The sequence below is a fragment of the Canis aureus genome, chromosome 13 (assembly GCF_053574225.1).
Source record: "Canis aureus isolate CA01 chromosome 13, VMU_Caureus_v.1.0, whole genome shotgun sequence".
Classification (NCBI taxonomy): Eukaryota; Metazoa; Chordata; class Mammalia; order Carnivora; family Canidae; genus Canis; species Canis aureus.
In genome coordinates, this window is record NC_135623.1 from 9,766,210 (window position 1) to 9,785,193 (window position 18,984).

The 18,984-nt window shown below is 59.3% G+C and overlaps 1 protein-coding gene and 1 long non-coding RNA gene across 3 annotated transcripts in view; one reads left to right on the forward strand and one right to left on the reverse strand.

The window, feature by feature from the left end:
* BMP8B (bone morphogenetic protein 8b) overlaps positions 1-18,984 on the forward strand; it is a 39,241-nt gene that overhangs the window by 16,981 nt on the left and 3,276 nt on the right. For both annotated transcript variants that reach the window (XM_077844627.1, XM_077844626.1), the window contains 5 exons: positions 1,232-1,421; positions 1,847-1,995; positions 8,864-9,058; positions 9,852-9,931; positions 10,405-10,515. In XM_077844627.1, the coding sequence (XP_077700753.1) occupies positions 1,232-1,421; positions 1,847-1,995; positions 8,864-9,058; positions 9,852-9,931; positions 10,405-10,515 (725 nt within the window). The remainder of the gene's footprint in view (positions 1-1,231; positions 1,422-1,846; positions 1,996-8,863; positions 9,059-9,851; positions 9,932-10,404; positions 10,516-18,984) is intronic.
* Positions 14,273-18,960, reverse strand: LOC144281818 (uncharacterized). The gene is made up of 2 exons (XR_013350206.1): positions 17,139-18,960; positions 14,273-16,404 (listed from the first exon to the last, which is right to left on the reverse strand). It is a non-coding gene; the product is annotated as an uncharacterized LOC144281818 (long non-coding RNA).

Sequence of the window (18,984 nt, forward strand, 5' to 3'; positions counted from 1 at the left end):
AAATCTCAGCGTCGGGGTTGGGGAAGGTGCTGGGCGGCTCCCGCCCCTGCCTTCCGGAAACACAGATTTGTGGCCTTTGAAAGTGACAGGAGGCTAAAGTAAGACGCTGCTAAATATACTGTCCTGGGCATTTCCGGGCAGCGGGGACATGTGGGCTTCAGTCGCCCCCCAGCCTCCTGTCCAGACACGCCAGCCCGGCCACCGGGCCCGCCTCGGCCCCCTCCAGCCTGTGCCTCACCTTCCCCTCCTCATCTGTCTTCCACTCCCCTGCCTCCCAACCCACGTCGCGCCCCTGCTGCCCAGAACCCTGAACCCCACTGGCCAGAGGCACAGCCCGGGCCCCTAGGCCGGAATGCCAGCCCTCGGAGCCAGAGCACAGCCAGGCTCACCGCCCAGCCCCACCGCTGATCTGCGGGCGCCCCCACACCCACACCTGCGCCCACCAGGTCCCCTCTGCCTGGAATACCATCCCGCCACCTGCTCCACCCGACACGACTCTGTCCCGTCCTTCAAGGCCAGGGCAGGTGGCAGCTCCCCTGGGAAGCCTGCTCAGATCCCACCACGTCAGGGGACCGTCCAGCCTCCCCAGGACCTGACCAGGTGTCCCCAGGGGCGGTCGCTCATCCCTTGCTCGTCCTTGCTCCTGCCAAGTCTCCCCCTGGCCCTCCTTCCTCCTCTGCATTCTCCCCAGGCAGGACCTCCATCCTTTGGCCCTTTGCTGTGTCTCAAGGCTGTTGTTTGCCCTGCCTGTGCCGTCTGTGCCTCAGCCCTGTGTTCAGGCTGGCCCTTCCTTCTGCGGTGTCCTCCTCCCGGGACGCTGTGGCCCATGTGCCGTCACCCCACGGGGCCCAGCCCCAGTGTCAGCTGCAAACGCTCCCCTCCCCAGGCTCCCATGCACACACACTGGCCTCAGAAATGCACTCGGTTCTGTGCCTGCTCCTCTTCCCTGAAGAGGGATGTGGCCTCTGTTCATCCTGGGGTCCCAGAGCCAGCGGGGATGGGGCGGGGCCGGCTGGGTTTGGGGTTGGGGTCCAGAGGCGGAGGCTGCTCTTGCGGCACCACTGTGTGTGGGGCCCTGTGCAGAGCCGTCTCAGCCCCAGGAGGCAGGGCCTGGGAGCAGGCCCCCCTGCAGAGGAGGAGGGAGCCGTCCCCACCCAGGCCGCCAGGCCCCCGGTGCCCTCCCGGCTCTGCCCAGAACACAGGTGACCCGCAGCCCTGCTCTGTCTTGCAGTGGAGCGTGACCGCACCCTGGGCCACCAGGAGCCCCACTGGAAGGAGTTCCACTTTGACCTGACCCAGATCCCGGAGGGGGAGGCGGTCACGGCCGCTGAGTTCCGGATTTACAAGCTGGCCAGCACCCACCTGCTCAACAGGACTCTGCACGTCAGCACGTTCGAGGTGGTCAGGGAGCAGTCCAACAGGTGCCTACCCTGCACCCGCCTCCCGATGAGCCTCTGTGGGTGTGTCTGGCCTGGCCATGGAGGGGACGTTCCCCAGAGGACGGAGGGGAGCTTCCCGGGGGACACACCCTCAGAGACAGAAGGACACGTGGCCGGAGGCCTCGCGTCACCACGGGGAGAGGCCCAGCATTGGTCCTGCTGCAAATCCCTCCACTGCTGTCCTGGCTGTGGGACCGTGGGCTGGTCACTCAGCTCCTGAGCCTCAGTTTCCACGTCCCTACTGGGCACAGCAACACCTTCCCACAGTAGATACGGTGAGATGAGGCAGGCGAGGGGCCCAGCCCGAGCCAGGCAGGGTCGGTGCCCCACGAGTGGGCCCCAGGGTGGGGGCTGGAAACAAAAGCAGCTGTGCCGGCCCTCAGTTAATTGTTTTTTCGTGTCCACAGGGAGTCTGACTTGTTCTTTTTGGATCTTCAGACGCTCCGAGCTGGGGACGAGGGCTGGCTGGTGTTGGACGTGACAGCAGCCAGTGGCCGCTGGTTGTTGGGCCGGAACAAGGACCTGGGGCTCCGCCTCTATGTGGAAACGGAAGATGGTAAGGCTCAGGCCCGGGCAGCAGACCTCCTCCTGGGGGCTCCTCCGACGCTGCTGGCGGGAGGCGGCTGCGGCCCCTACCCCCCGCATCTGGCCCCAGAGGCCTGGCCCTTCTCAGCCCGGTGGCTGGGTGATAATCCCCTACCCCCTCTGGGGCCTCAGCGGGGCACAGAGGGTGAGGTTCCCACAGCGGAGGCCCCCACCACCACGGTCTCCCTCCTCTCCTTTTGCAGAACCATTTGAGTTGCTAAGAGAGAGTCCATGTTGTCCCTACCACGAGCGAGCGGCATGAGCAGTGGGGAGTGTCCGTAGCGGCAGGGCCTCAGGGAAGGGATCACACCCTCAGACTCGGATCAGAGGGGCCTGGCTTTAAGTCCCAGCGCTGCAGCGCTCTCCCCCGGTGACCTCGGCAGGATGCTTCCCTGCCCAGTCTGTTTCCTCCTCTGTAGAACGAGGTTTCACGCCTGCGCTCATTCCCCAGCTAGCCAGGGAGAGCCTCCTTCGTGGGCAGCCGTGCAGAGGGAGAGGCCGAAGGCGGGCGCAGGATGGGCGTTTCTGGGCCACACACGGGGCTGCCGTGGCTGGAGCGGGCGGTCAGGGCGAGGTGGGGCAGGAGACTGACCGCTGGCGGGGCACACTGAGTGCGGGTGACGCGGGGCCCGGTGTTGGAGCCTTGACAGCTCGCTGTATTCCATAGCAGCGGAGGATGACAGGATCTGATTCCAGTTTTTAGAAAAGAGGCCTCTGAGACAGCCCCTCGAGGAGGGGTCCCTCCACCCCCGTAGGACTCCGCTTAGTGACTCGCTTCCCCGAAGTCCAGGAGGGCCGGGGTGGGGAAGTAGGTCCCAGAGGAGAAAGCTGACCGCAGGACCGCAGCAGGTGATCAACGCTCACAGGAATGTCACGTCCATCCTGTGTCCCCTTGACATGATGGCATGAGAAGGGCCCTCATCTCCTGGTCTTCCTCCCAAACCCAGAACCCCCTCTCACTGTGAGAGAGACGTCAGACAAACCAAGTTGCGGGACACACTACAGAACGTCTGACAAGTATTTCGCAACGTGTCGAGGTCATCACATACATAACAACCCACGGGGCCTGAGCAGTGGTAACAAGTGGATGGGACCCTGGAGGAGAAGAGGACATTGAGGAAGACAGATGAGGTCCGAACCCGTTGTGTTTAGCACAGCATCAGACAGCAACATCGGTTCATTAGTCGTGACAAATGCACCACGCAGACAAATGCCAACATTTCCCGGGGAAACTGGCTCTGGGCACCTGGGACTCTGCAGGGTCTTCGAAGTTTCTCTGTAAACGTCAGCTGTTGTAGACCACATGTATGCGACAGGCCCCGCCCCCGACATCAGCAGGGGGAGTAATCTGTGCGGGACAAGAGCCAAGTCAGACGCCCTGAGCCACACGTGTGCGGCGGGAGCAGACAGGGGCTTGTGGGCAGCAGCAGAAATGGAGAAAAGCGGGTGGAGGAGGAATCGGGGAAAGTGTGGATCCAGCCAGGGGCCGTTTTAATCGAATCTTTTTTCTCCTGCCTGAGTAACAGTAGAGGAAGGGCAGGCTTGAGGGAGCAAACCAAGAGTGCTCTTTGGGTGATGTTATTGAGAGCCCTGGGGGACGTCAGATGGACCGTCATCCAGGACGGGTGAGTGCTGGAGGCACCCGTGTGGGAAGCGCTGACGTCTACGTGGGTTGAGAGCCATGGGCCTGGAGCAGGGCCTGGGAAGGGGATGGCCATGGAGAAGGAAGGGGACCGCCCAGAGCCCTGGGGCCTCTCACATGGAGAGAGCTGCCGAGGAGGGACCACATGACGCGTCTCCCATCCCACAGGGAGGTGGGCTGAAGAGGGCGGTCTTCCCACCAACCCCCAGACCCAGGGTCTGTCTCCCCTCAGTGACCTGTCGGGGCCTCCACAGGCACCACTCCCTCCCTGTGGGGCTGCAGGGTCCAGGGTCTGGGTCCCGCGTGCCTGGAAGCACGTGGCTTCCGGAGCCCTCTGAGCATGAGGGGCTGGGACATGGGGGGAACCTGGTCCCGTGTCACTGCCCTGCCTGCCCTCCCTGCTCCTTGATGGGTGGTGGCGGTCTGTCCCTGACCTGGACCCGAGCCCGGAGGTGGAGCCCACGATGGCAGCCTTCTGGAGGCCCGTGGTGGCCCTGGGGTGCTGTGTCCCCGCCGGCCGCTTGGGGCCTGCGCTGGCCAAGACCAAGGGCGCCGTGTGCAGCCTGGTCACCAGCGATGATTCTCCTACACGGATCCCGCGGAGCTGGTGAGAGACACGAACCACAGGGCCAGGACCATGGTCGGCGGCTTAGGGCTCTGCAGGATTCCAGAACCTGTCAAGGCGCTGCTCAAGACGCGGGTCAGGGACTTGTGCATGGTCAGCAGCGACGTGGGGTGGACGACTTCGGGCCGGGCCTCTTACTGGGACCGAGCGGATCACCCGCAGCATCTGCTGCTACGTGGGGGAGAACTCGCTGTGCCAGAGCCAGTCCCTGTCGGGCGAGCGGGAGCTGGAGCTGCCAGCCCAGGGCTCCCTGGCCGAGCGCATCCGTGCGGGGGTGGTGGGTGCTGGGGTGCCCGCGTTCCACACGGCCTCCGGGACTGTGGTGCAGGAGGAGGCCCCCCACATCAGGTACGCGCCCTTCGGCAGCATCTCGATCACGGGCCAGCCCCGAGAGGTGAGGGAGTGTCACGGGAGCCACTGTCCTCTGCAGCGAGCCATCGCGGCCGGTTCTGCGGGCAGAAGGGTGGAAGGCCAACCCTGCAGGAAGCATCATGTTGGGAAGAAGCGCCAGGAATTCCACCGTGTCCATGTGCAAAGCTGCAGAAACCTCAGTGGTGGAGGTGGAAGAAATCGTGGGTATGGGGACGTTTGCCCCGGAAGCCATCCACGTTCCTAACGTTTATGTGGACCCAGAACACGGGGGGGAATATGAGAAAGGCAGTGAGCGGTGAAGCTGCAGACGGAGGAGGGTGAAGAGGCCGAGTCTGTCGGTGACCCCCAGGCCTGAATCCAACACGGGCAGCTCCGGAATTTGAGGAGGCGCGCACGCCGGTTTGGGCGTAGGAATCCCCCTCTGGCCAGCAGCTGCGTCAGCCTGGCTTGGACTGTCCTCTGCACGGGGACGGTCCTGGGCTTGGGTCCGTCTCCATTCAAAGATGAGGTGGGTGCAGATCCCGTCGCTGTGGGCAAGCGGACAGTCCGTGTTTTCCCTGGGGGCTGTTTTTCTCCAGCGATGACTGGTTTGCCATGATTCGAGGGGACACGTCCACCTCAGTGTCCCAGGAGCCACGTGGGATTCCTGACGACTGGACGATACCTGGAAAGAAGGTGAGAGCATGGGGGTGCCGTGGATTTGGTGTCCACTCTCAGGACCGGAGTGGTGGCCCCGTGGACCACTGCACCAAGGACAGCGAACCCCAAGTCTGGGACAGGTGCACCTGCCACCGCCCGGGATGCGCCGTGTGGACCTGCTCACCGCCGGGAGGGCCGGGTGCGACGTGCACTGGACGTCCTGATGCTGATCGAGCTCTGGGACGACCTGACGGTGGACGAGGCAGCGGGCGGCCCCCCGCGTGTCACCACCTCGGACCCTCGCGGCACTGGCAGCCTCGCCCGGGAAGGAAGCCCTGCTCACAGAGGGCGCGTCTCGTCTGAGCCCGTTGGGGTTTCACCCAGAGGAGGTGAGCACAGCTGTGGGGCCAGGTGGCCCGAGCGGTGCTCCGGCGTCTCAGACTTGCTACCGCCGCACAGACTCTTCTCTCACGAGGGCTGTGGCTTCAGTTAAAAGCAAGGGGAGAGCGCAGCCGTTTGTCCTGTATGTTCTGTGGCTCCTGAGGAGGACTTGCTGGTCCCGGGGCCCCCCGCGGCCTTCCTCCCTGTGATACTCCATGAAGTTCCCCGCAGCTCGGAGGAGCCCGCAGCAAGGCTTTCTGGGAAGGGCCTTCCCTGGCGACTGGGCCCCGAGATGTGGGGGGTGATGAGGAAGGAGCCCTTCCCCCCCACGCCCAGGGCCCCACTTTGCCAGCGCCGTGAAAAATGCACAAGCGTCAACGTGCATCGTGAGCAGGGGGTGCTGTCGGCGTGAGCTCGTCTTCCCGCGGCCCCTCTGACTTTTCCTCTGGGGCCTTTCATCTCGCTGCCAAATTCTGTTTCCCGGTAGCCTCCCCTCTTCCTCCCTGCTCGTTCTCCTCACGGCTAAATAGATGTCTCTGGAAGGACAGCGAGGCTGTGGAGCTGGGCCGGAGCCCGCGGGGTGCAGGGACAGGGCGGGGAGCGAGGTGCCTCCGTGGATGAACAGTCCAGCCTGTGCTGTCAGAGGCGGCGGCCGGTGGTAGGAGGGCTTCTAGAAGCAACCCTAGGCCCCTTCCGGGAGTTCTCATGTCCAGTCACGGGCGTCCTGTGTCACCCCGGGCACTCAGACCCCTGTGTCTGTCCTGGAGCGCTACACCTGCTGCTGTGCTGCTCCCTTAGAACCAGGAGAGGCTGTGGTGGCTTCATCCCGAACCCGCAGACTCACAGACCTAAGGGAACAGTGAGTTCATCTGCAGGCGTGTGTGCGTGCAAATGTGTGTGTGTGTGATGATGAGACCACAGCCTGGCGTGGAGCGCGGCACCCTCCCTCACGTCGCTGTGAGGCGCACACAGCCCTCAGGAGCATGTGGGCCAGGCCTGGGGAGTCTCGCGGGTGAAGGAAGGCCTGTGAGCGGCCTCCCTGGGGCCTCACCCTGAGGGGAGGCAGCCCCTGGAATGGAGGGGGGCCCTGCGCCCTGATGGGGCCGCCTGGGGGCGGGATGGATGGTGGGGCACCGTCTGGGGCGTCCGGGGAGGGGACCTGACGGTTGTCCAGCCGCCCCGTGGGGCAGGCCGGGCTTCCCGGGCGGCGCCGGCTAGAGGAGAGTAGGGCGCTGGAAGGGAGGAGGAGGGATGAGCCCCTTGTCCCCCCGTGACGGAGAATCCTAAGCAGAGGGACAGAAGCGGACCTGGGCCAGGGCTGGGACCATCCAGCTCTCAGCCCGGCACCCTGAGGGTCCCTCAGCGAGGCCCCCGGGTCACCCCCCCCCGCCCCCGCAGGCTGAGGTGGGCCGGAGAGTGCGGAAGGGCCTGCGCCCAGAGCAGGGGCCGCGATCCGGCAGGATTCATCCCGAGTGGAGCCTCTAACGGGTCCAGCGCACCTGTTTGTGGCGGTGAGGTCAGAGGTCAGTGTCCGGGTTGACTGGTTGTTGGAGCATCTTGGCCCGAGGACTCGGCCCGAAGCTCGGCCGTCTAGGGGCTCCCGTCGCCAGCAGAGCAGGACCGCGGTGGGGCGGGCGATGCCTTGACCTGCGCTGTGTCACGGCGAGTCGCGGGAGGGCCGCCGATGGCACAACGTGTGTGCTTGTGCGTGTGCACGTCTGCGTACTGTGTGCTCAACGCGTGTGTTTCTCTGCATACGTGGGGGGGGTCAGGGTGGCCACCCCGAGGTGACGTGTCCCCGGAATGGAGCCGTTGGCTCTGCGTTACACGAAACATAAAATGGACTTAGTGTTCAGCTCCTGTCGTTTAACTAAATTCCTCAGGAAGAGAAAATGAAGGGGCCTGTGGCCACTCGTCTTTATCGCGAAAGCCAGCACGTACCCCACGTGCCTGGAGTGGAGCTAATATCCAAATATTATGTATATTTTCTCAAAGGAGTTTTATAGGCTTGAAATGCTCAGAGTGGAGACATCTTAACTGCAGTGACCATGTTTGGGTGAAAAAGTTGGAAAAAATGGAGACTATTACGGTGACTGTTGTGTAAAGCTTTGATTGACATGAAAACATTCCAGAAAAATGAAAATGCCAAAAAAAAAAATGAAAATGCCGAGTTGGAGTGGGGAGAGATTTCCGAGTGGTATTTTTCCTCCGAGGCCACTTTGCATTGCTGTTGTGTCACTTTGACAATTAAGAACCCAGGAGGCGAGTGGCCCAGTCGGTGGAGCGGCCAACTCTTGGGTTTGGCTCAGCTCGTGGTCTCAGGGTCCTGGGCCCGCGCCCCGCACAGCCCTGCGCCAGCGGGGAGTCTGCTTGAGAGGCTCCGTCCCTCTCCGCCTGCCCTTCCCCCCGCAAATAAATAAAAGATCTTTAAAAAGTCAGGAGGACATTTGGAAAGACAAGGGGCCCAGGGAGTCTTACTGGTGGAGGGGACGTTCCCAGGGTCGTGAGTGTTTCTCACGGCATCCTCGTCTCTAAGCAGCTACGGGATCAAATCCCATTTTCCCGGGTGTCCCTCTTCCTAGCCCGAGGCCCCCGTGTCCCTGCCCACAGCCTTTCCTCTCTTGTGACCCACAGACCTGGGGTTAACCCTGTAAGTGAGTAAGGACTGGGGTCAGACCGACGTGGGCTGGACCCCGGCCCTGGGCCTCTGGCCAGATGTCTGTGCCCCGCTGCCCTGTGTCCCGCCTGTGGGCCTCAGGGGACACTCAGCGCCCTGCTCTTGGCCGTGCCAGGCAGAGCAAGCCGTGGCTCCCACCTGGCGGCCGCCCCAGTCCCCTGGGTCACAGATCCATCGATCCCCCGAAAGCCTCGGGGCCCTCGGACGGAGGTGGGACCCGGGGTGCTGTGCGCCCCTGGCAGCCTGGCTCTGAGGCTTCCTGGGAAGCACGTGGTCCAGGGACGGTGGAGAGGCCTGAGGTCACCAGTGGGAGGAGCTCGAACGTGTAGAGGGTTCACCGGTGTCACAAACAGGGACCCTGTGGTGGCGAGGCCCCTCCGCCCCGTGCCCCTGGGACCGTGTCCTCCGGGTGGGGACACCGTGCAGGCCGTGGTGGAGGGTCCCCGCCGTCCCCGTGCGCCCCCCGCCCGCGAGTGACCGCCTCTCTCCTCTCTCCGTCCCAGGGCGCAGCGTGGATCCTGGCCTGGCCGGTCTGCTGGGGCGACGGGCGCCGCGCTCCAAGCAGCCTTTCCTGGTCACTTTTTTCAGGGCGAGCCCCGGTCCCGTCCGCGCCCCTCGGGCAGCGAGGCCCCTGAAGAGGAGGCCGCCGAAGAAAAGCAACGAGCTGCCGCACCCGAACCGCCTCCCAGGGATCTTCGGTGAGGTCCGGGGCGGGCCTGGGCCGGGCCGAGGACGAGGACGGCGGCGGGGACCGAACCCTCGGGGCCTCAGTGGCGTCAAGCCTGTGGTCACCCTCCAATGCTTGTCTGACACCTGCTTACCTCGTGGGCCCCGAGGACCGGCCACCGGCCTCCGTCCCCGCCTCCCAGGGGTGCCTTCTCTGCCCTCCCCTGGCACCAGGGCTTTTTCCAGAAGTCTCCCTTAGCTTCAGGTGCCCCTTCCTCCAGGCACTGGTGGCTCTCAGGTCCCCCCTGGGTCCCCCGAGGATCCACAGTTGTGTGTCCCACCAGGCTGAGCCGCTCAGGATCAGGGATGGGCCTGCCCTGCCCCTGCCCTCCTGCCCCCTTCCCTCCACGGGGGGTCACCCTTTGGCCTCCAGGAGCCCCTCCATCGGGTGGAATGGGTGTGGCGGGAGAGGTGGGGTGAGGTCAGGAGGGGTCTCTGCAGAAAAGCAGGAGCCACCTGTGGCCCAGGGTCCCCTGGCTGTTTACGGGAGCATCGCGGGGCCGCAGTCGGAAGTCAGGGGAGGCTCTGAGCAAGTGCAGGGTTGCCCTGCAGCGATCGGGAGCCACCTGGAGCCGGCGAAGGCTCTCGAGCTGGGTCATGGCACCAGCACCGCTGCAGGATGGGCTTCAGGACACCAGGGCATTGGTTTCACTTCATTCATTTATTCAACAAATGTGCCCGGTAGGGTGTCCCCGCCCTGGGAGCTCCCTGTGGTGGCTGCCCGGAGCAGGAACCCCAGGAAAGCCCCTGCTTCTGTCCCTGCAGATGACGTTCATGGCACCGATGGCCGGCAGGTGTGCCGGCGGCACGAGCTCTACGTCAGCTTCCAGGACCTGGGCTGGCTGGTTAGTTCCGATTCGCCTCCTTTGCTTAAATGACCGTCCCCACCCGAAGATCCTAAGTGTGCCCCCGGGGGGAGGTCCCATTACGGTGACTTTAATTTTCTTGTGCGTTAGGTTCTGATGTGTTTTCTGAAGGGAGAATGTCTTAGTGTGAGGAGGTGCTTTGGGGTAAACCCGGGAAACGGGGACAGTCTGAATCCTCAGCCATGACACGTCAGCTCTGCAACAGGGAAACAGAGGCTGGGGCTGCAGCTGCAGGAGGCGTGGGCACCGGGGGACAGGGCTGTGCCCGCCCCCTGCCGGGCCTGTTGGTGGTGCCTCCTGGGGGAGCCTGCCTGGAGGGAGCCGAGGGTCGGCAGCCTGGCCTGGGGCTGCGGGAGGGGAAGGGGCGGCCCCGAGTCATGCCGCGCCGGGTGCTAGATTCGGGGCTCAGGAGGGGGCATCCGCTGGGACTCACCTCTCCCATTACCCCCCAGGATTGGGTCATCGCCCCCCAGGGCTACTCAGCCTATTACTGTGAGGGCGAGTGCTCCTTCCCGCTGGACTCGTGCATGAACGCCACCAACCACGCCATCCTGCAGTCCCTGGTCAGTACCGCGTCCGTCCTGCCCGGACCCACGGGGCGGGGGCTCGCAGCGCCGGGTGGGTGGCAGCCCCGGGTGTCGGGGAGGCTCTGTGCACAGGAGCTTCCCTGCGTGCACGAGCAGTTCCGGGCTCACGCCTGTTCAGGAGCCAGTGCCTGGGTGGCCGAGCTGTGTGTGCACCTGCACCCGCACACACCCGACTTACCCTGACTGCTGGCGCGCCCCCACCTCTGTGCGCTACACACGCGACTTACACGACCTGCTCTCTTGTGGTCAGACGCACGGCACACACAGCAGACGTGCGTCCCGCCTGGGTCCCTGTGTGCTCTGAGCACACGCACCACCGTGTCGCCGGCGTGCTCAGCCTCCTGTGGCACAGACGTACGCGGGGTGAGCGACGGGCGTGTGCATTGGGCCTCCCGCCGCATGTGTACGGGGCCGGGTGACGGGTGCCCCGCTGAGCTGCTGGGCCTCGGCCCCTTCTGTTACCTCCCCGTCGGCTCTTTGTCCTGCTCCTTTGGCGCTTGGTGTTTCCCACAGGTGCTGTGGCTCCCGTGCTGGGGGCGGGGGGCGGGGGGGGGCAGCCTCAGAGCTGGAAGATCGCCCCTGGGAGGGGTTGTCGCTGCCGCTTGTCGCTCCGGGTTTTCCCACCGCTTTGCAGCGTAGCTTGAAATCTGGGATCGTCAGACTTCCAGTTTCGTTTTTCTCTTTCACGATGCTTTGGCTCCTAGGGCGGTTTTGTGGTTCCATATAAATTCTGGGATTGTTCTCGTTCTGTCACAAGTGCTCCGGGTGTAATGATAGGGATTGCGTTAGGCCGCGTCTACCCTGGGAGGCGCGGCGGCTCTAACAGTACCGCTTGTCTCAGCCACTGAGCCTGGGGATCTGCCCGTTTGTGTCATCTCCACTTTCTTTCATGATTGTTTTATAGTTTTCGGAGTATTGGTCTTTCACCTCCTTGGTTAAGTTTAGTCTTTGGTGTTTTATTATTTTTGCTGCAACTGTAAATGGGTGTAAACTGGTGTAAACTGTAAAAGAAACTCTTTGTTTTCTTATTTTCTCTTTCCGCTGCTTCTATTTAGTGTATACAAATCCCACATTTCTGTATTTTGATTTTGTAGCCTGTGACATTACTGGATTCATTTATCAATTCTAGCAGGTTTTTTGGTGGCGTCTCTAACGTTTTCTACATATAGTATCATGTTATCTGCAAACAGTGAAAATGTTTCTTCTTTCTTACTGATCTGGTTGCCTTTGTTTCCCTTTTTCTTGTCTGATTGCTGTGGTTATGACTTCCGGTGTTAGGTCGAATAAAAGTAGCGCAGGGGCATCCTTCCCTTGTTCCTGACCTTACGAAAATCTCTGGTTTTCAGCATTGAGTATGATGTTCACTCTGGGTTTTTCATATAAGGCTTTTATTTTTGAGGTTATGTTCCCTCTAAACCTACTTTCCTGAGTTGTTTTTTTTTTTTTTTTTTTTTTCATGAATGGATGTTGTACTTTGTCAAATGTGTTTTCTGCAACTTTTGAAACGGTTATGTGGTTTTGGTTCTTTCTCTTATTCATGTATCAGATTGACTTATTTGTAATTATTGAACAATCATTGCATCCCAGGAATAAATCCCACTTGATCATCGTGAATAATTTTTTAATGTATTGTTGGATTCAGTTTGCTAGTATTTCGTTGAGGACTTTGCATGTGTATTCATCAGCAATGTTGGCCTCAGTTCTCTTTACTTGCAGTGTCTTTAGCTATGGTATCGGTGCGATGCTGGCCTTGTAGAATGAATTGGGAAGTTTTCCTTCCACTCTTGTTTTAGGAACAGTTTGAGAATAGGTGTAACTCCTTTTTTTAATGTTTGGTAGAATTCGCCTGTGAAGCCACCCGGTCCTGGACTTTGTTTCTTGGGAGCTTTTGATACTGATTCCATTTCTTTGCTGGTAATTGATCTGTTCAAATTTTCTTTCTTCCCTCTTCTAGTTTTGGTAGATTATGTTTCTAGGAATGTATTCATTTCTTGTTGCCCAGTTTGCTGCCGTATAATTTTCATAATACTCTTCTATTATAATCTTTTATATTTCTTTTTTTTTTTAAATTTTTATTTATTTATGATAGTCACACACAGAAAGAGAGAGAGAGAGGCAGAGACACAGGCAGAGGGAGAAGCAGGCCCCATGCACCGGGAGCCCGACGTGGGATTCGATCCCGGGTCTCCAGGATCGCACCCTGGGCCAAAGGCAGGCGCCAAACCGCTGCGCCACCCAGGGATCCCGATCTTTTATATTTCTGCAGTGCTATTTCTCCTCTTCACTTCTGATTTTGAGTCCTCTCTCTCTCGCTCTTTTTTTTTTTTTTTTTTTGAGCCTGACTAAATGTTCACCAATTTTATTGATCTTTTCAAAGAACTAGTTCCTGGTTTCCTGATTTCATCGATGCTCTATTATTGGTTTTGTTTTTTAAGTAATCTCTGCACCCAAAATGGAGTTCAAACTCATGACCCCAGGATCAAGAGTCCCATGTTCCACCAACTGAGCCATCCAGGTGCCTTGGTCTCTTTTTTTATTTTTTGTTTCTGTTTCATTTATTTCTGTTCTCATCTTTATTATTTCTGTCCTCCTGCTGATTGTTCTTTTTCTAACTCCTTTAGCTGTGAGATAAGGTTATTTGAGATTTTTTTGCTTTTTGAGGTAGGCCTGTGTTGCTATAAAATTCCTTCTTTGGACAGCTTTTGCTGCATCCCAAGGATTTGGGACAATTGTGCTTTCATTTTCATTAGTTTTTTTTCCATATATTTTTAAATTTTACTCTTTGATTTCTTGGTTGACCTATTCATTTTTTGATAGCATGTTATTTAACCTCCATGTATTCGTGCTCTTTCCAGACTCTTTCTTGTGTTGGGTTTCTAGTTCTGTAATATTATGGTTAGAAAAGATGCATGGTATGACTTTAATCTTTTGTAATTTATTGAAACTAGTTTTGTGGACTCATATGTGATCTGTTCTGGAAGGTGTTCCATATGCACTTGTAAAGTGTATATTCTTTTTTTTTTTTTTAATGATTTTATTCATTTATTCATGAGAGATACACAGAGAGAGGCAGAGACACAGGCAGAGGGAGAAGCAGGCTCCATGCAGGGAGCCCGATGTGGGCCTCAATCCTGGGACTCCAGGATCATGCTCTGGGCCCAAGTCAGGTGCCAAACCACCGAGCCACCCAGGGATCCCATAAAGTGTATATTCTTACGATGGAATGTTCTGAATATATGTTAAAATCATCTGGTCAGATGTGTCATTCAAAGACACTGTTTTCTTGTTGATTTTGTTTGCACGATCTATCTGTTGATGTAACTAGGGTGTTAAAGTCCCCTGTTATTACTGTATTACTGTCAGTTTACTACGTGTTTGTTATTACTGTTTTATGTATATGAGTGCTCCCATGTTGGGTGTATAAATATTTACGATTGTTAGAGCTTCTTGTTGGATTGTTCCCTTTATGATTATATAGTGTCATTCTCTGTCTCTTGTGGTCTTTAAAGTCTGTTTTGTCCCATGTCCTGGCTTCATTATCGTGTCTGTCTGCACGGTAAGTGTTTCTCCACCCTTTCACCTTCAGTCTGCAGGTGTCTCACCATCTTAAATGGGTGTGTTACGTGGGCAGCGTATAGATGGGTCTTTTTTTGTTTTGTATCCGTTCTATTACCCAGTGTTTTTGATTGGGGCATTTAGTCCGTTTACATTCAAAGTAATTATTGATAGGGACGTACATGTTGCCATTTTGTTTTATTTGCCATTCCATTGTGGTTGTTTTTGTATGTCTTCTGTTCCTTTCCTCCCTTGCTCTCTACTCTCATGTCTAGTGCAGACTTTTTTTAGTAATATATGTGGCTACCTTGCCCTTTCATTTTTGCACACCTATTCCTGGCTTTTGATTTGTGGTTACCGTTGGGTTTGTACCTAACATTTTCTGCTTAGAGCAGTCTATATTAAGTTGATGGTTGTTTAAGATGAACCCATTCTTTACTCTTCTCCCCCCACCTCATCATTTAGGTATATGGTGTCGTGCTTTACATCCTTTTATTTTGTGAGTCCTTTGGCTGATTTTTATAAACATACTTATTTTTACTGCTGTTGTGCTTCCTACTAGTCTTAATCTTACTTATGATCTTTTCTTTCCACTAGAAAAATCTCCTTTAACACTTCTTGTAGGGCTGATTAGTGGTCATGAATTCCTTTAACTTTTGTTTTCTGGGAAGTACTTTATCTGTCCTTCTATTCTGAGTGGTAGCCTTGTTGGACAGAGTTGTCCTGGCTACAGCTTTTTTCCTTTCAGCACTTTGAATATATCATGCCACTCCCTTCTGGCCTGCAGTGTTTCTGCTGAAAACTCAGCTGATTGCCTTCTAGGGTTCCCCTGTATGTGCTGTTGGGTGTTTTTTTGTTTTGTTTTGTTTTGTTTTGTAAATCCCCTCTTGGTGCTTTAAACATTCTCTGTAGCACTCCTTTTTGCCATTTTGATTACTGTGTGTCTTGGAGCAGATCTCCTTGGGTTGATCTGGTTCCAGGATCTACCTCTTGAATCTGGATTTCTGTTTCCTTCCTCCTATTTCTTCAGCTGTTATTTCCTCAAATAAATATTCTGCCCCTTTTCTCTCTCTTCTCATTCTGGGATCCCTGTGATGAGGATGTTAAATGCTTGATGGTGTTGCTGAGTTCCTTAAATCTATTCTCATTCTGCGTAATTTTCCCCTCTCTCATCTGGTGATCTTGATTACTTTCCTTTTTTTTTTTTTTTTAAGATATTTATTTATTTATTTATTTATTTATGAGAGACACAGAGAGAACAGCAGAGACATAGGCAGAAGGAGAAGCGGGCTCCCTACAGGGAGCCTGATGTGGGATTTGATCCTGGACCCCGGGATAATGACCTGAGCCAAAGGCAGATGCTCAATCACTGAGCCACCCAGGTGCCCCCCTGATTACTTTCCATTACTCTGTCTTCCAGGTCACTGATTTGTTCTCTGATTCCTCCAGCCTACTCTTTATTCTATCGTGTGTGTGTGTGTTAAGATTTATTTATTTGACAGAGAGATGAAGAGCATGAGGGGGACAGAGGGAGAGAATCTCCAGCAGACTGCACACCAAGCAGGAGTCCGATGCAGGACTCGATCCCATGACTCACCTGAGCCAAAACTAGAATCAGACACTTAAGCCCCTGAGCTACCCAGGCGCCCCTCCAGTGTGTTTTAAATCGCATTTATGGTGTTCCTCATCTCTGACTGGTTGTTTTTTTTCTCTTTAAGGGTCTCACTGACATCCTCCACTCTTTTCACATACGGTATCATTGTGGTCATTCCTTTAAAATCTCTAGCAGGTATATTGCTGACGTTTCTCTTAGGTGTCTTGCTGTGATTGTGTCTTGTTCTTTCATCTGGAATGTACTGTCTCCTGATTCTAACTCTCCATGTCTGTCTCTGTGTGTGAGGAAGGTCAGCTACGTCTCCGGCTCTTAAAGGCAGCGGCCTCCTGAAGCCGAGGTCCTGTAGTGCCCTGCAGCGGTGCCCCCGTTCACCGGAACCAGTCTTCAGGGGCGTCTCCTCTGTGTGTGTATAGTCGTCCTTCCCTCTCCCCAGGGCAGGAGTCCCAAGGAGCCCTGGTGGGGCTGCTTGCTGCTGCTGGGCTAGCGTGCCACCTCGAAGGGGCTCAGCCCACCGTGTAGTGGGGGGGGTGGGCGCGCAGTGTTTGCAGGTGTGTGCGCTGGTCCCCTGCTGGAGGGCAGCCGCTGCTGCAGGGCCCGAGCCGGGGGCGTGGCCGGAGCAGCTTGGGGGGTGGGGAGTTGCTCGGGGAGCTGCTGGCAGCAAGGCCTGCGGGAGGGGCCCCTGGAGGGGGGCAGGGCTGCAGGGAGGGGTGGAGAGGTGGGCGGGGCCTCGGGGGTGCTGGTTCCCACGGGGTGCTGGGGGGCTGGGGGGGAAGGCTCCTCGGCCCCTGGGTGCCCTGGGGTCTCTGGGCTGTGCTCTGGGAGGGTGAGCAGCTCCCGACTCAGGTGGGGCCCCAGGCGGGGTGGCTACTCCCGCCACCCCCCTCCCCTGCCCAGCCAGGCTGCTGCTGGCCCACGGGCCGCTGGAAGTGCTCAGGTCCTAAGGACCCCGAAATCCAGCCCCTCTGGGTTTCTTCAACACTGGCCGCCAGGGGCTGTGCCTTCCCAGGGCTCCTGGTGAGGGTCCGCCCCCTCCGCCCCCTTCTGGGCCCTTCTCTCTGCCTTGGGCCGTGGAGTCGAGTCTGTGCGTCCCTCACCCTCGGGGGTGCCCGGCTGTGTGCAGGGACCAGGAGCTCTGGGGGGCGTCTGCTACCAACGCGGCACCCCAAGGCTTACGTGGTACTGACTCGGGGTGGACACCTCCTAGAAGGTGGACCTGGACTCCTAACTCCTGTGTCCCCAAGCCTGTCTGGGAGCTCCAGGGGCGAGGAGACGCAGCACCGCGGGGGCTTTGGCTCGGTGGTAACCGCCTTCCCACGTCAGGCGGGGCCTGCCCCCTCCCGCCCCCCAGGAGCCGCCTTCTGCCCGGAGCTCAGTGGGATGAGGAGCTCAGTGGGATGAGGCACGTGAGCCCCAGCTGCCCTTTACGCACCTGCTTCCTGCTCCTCCAGGGGCTCAAGGGCGTGCGGCCCGAGGGGCCCCTGCAGCTCCCAAGTCCGGCTGGCTGGCTGGGTGGGCTCGGGCGGCAGGTGACGTCGGGGGTCAGGGGCCGCTCACGGGGCCCTTGGGTCCCGCCTGAAGGGCCAGGTGGGTGGACTTAATCCCTTGTCCAGGGACAAGCAGGTGCAAAGTGCCACCGCCTGCCTTGCTCTCTGGAAGTGCTGCTCTGGCTGCAGCGCAGAAGGACGGGGCGGGGCGGGGCAGGCAGGGTGCCAGCGGGGGGCTGCGGTGGCCACCGCCAGGGTGTGGGGTACAGGGCAGAGGCAGGGCGGCCCTCGGGAGGGGCAGGGAGTGGGGCACCTGGGGTCTGCAGGTGAGCCCGTTGGGCTGGAGGGCTGTACTGACCCCGAGGTCCTGGGTGCCGACTGGAATATTCCCCGTGTCCCCTTCCCTCCCCACGGAGTCCGTGAGAGCAGGGACCAGGTTGGGACATCCTCTGTGCCCCGATCCCGGTGGGGCTGGCGCGAGGCCTGTGTCCTGGATACGCTGGTGTGGGGAACGAGCAGAGAGCCGTTGTACCCCCTTGGCAGGGGCGTGACTTGTACCCAGAGCGGCCCAGCCAGTGACAGACCCTGTGACCTGCTCCCCCAGGGCCCACACCAAGCTAAGTGGGCTGGCACCACGGCCTCCACAGCCCCTGGTCTGGGCCCAGATGGGACAAAGGCCTGTCTTTCTGTCCGTCATCTGCGGGGAGTCTCAGGCCGTGCCCGGTGGCGCCCGACGTCCCCCCAGCCCCAGCTCAGGAGCGGCCCTCGCAGGTTTCCAGCCCACAGAGCCCCGCGGCTGCTGCAGGGGGGCCGTGTCCCCTGGTTTCTGTCCCGTGGGCCTACGGACACCAAGCCCAGCCATGGCGCGTGGAGGTGGGGACGTTGGGGGCAGTGGCAGCCGCGTCCCCGCCAGGCTGGGCCTCCGCGAGGCTTCCGGGCCCCGAGCAACCAGCGTCCTTCCGCAGGCGGCTCCGCGCTGGGCCTACGGGGCCAAGACCGGGCCGGGGGGCGGGGGGGGCCGGGGGCCAGGCTGCCGGTGGGCCCCCCACCAGACGGCTTCGTCCGGGTCCCGCTCGGCGCCCCTGCCAGGGCTGGAGGCCGGGGCTGCGGGGAGGCCGCCTCACCCGTGCAGCCTCCCCCCCAGGCCCCCTGCATGTGGCCCCTGCCCGGCCGCTGGCGCTGCAGCCCGTCCTCTCGGTGCAGCGCGTTATTTTTTTCGGAGGCTGAAAGGCCACTGCCCTGGGCTCGTTCCTGGCAGCAGGGCCGGGGCGGGGGGGGCAAGAGGTCAGTGCGCTGGGCCCAGGTCCCACCGCCCCGCGCGGAGCCTTGTGCCACCCCCGGGTCCCGGGCCTCAGTCCTGGTCTGTCCAGGACAGTCGTGGCCTTAGAGGTGAGCTCCAGGGTGGGAAGCGCTTTGCGGGAGAAGCGCGTTGCACACCCCAGGGGCGGGCCTAGGCTGCTGGGCCGTCTCCAGGCCTGTGACCATCACCAGCTCGCACGTGGGAGGGAGACAGACCACGAACGGCTAAGGGGGGGGCACATCACAGAGGCACAGAGGGGGGCATGGAGGGCACCTGGAGGGGCACCGTGTGCTGGGCTGTCCCATCTGAGGGGAGCCGGCCGGGGCCCAGGGGGTGCCCTGAGGGCAGTGGGGCGGGGAAGGGGCGACGGGGACAGGGTGGGGCACGTCTCCACATCAGCACCCGCCTCGGCTGCAGGTGGGGAGGGCGCAGGGGGTGGGGGCTCGGGGAAGCCCCGTGTTCATGCCTCTGCCCGCCGCCCCGTCTGGCCA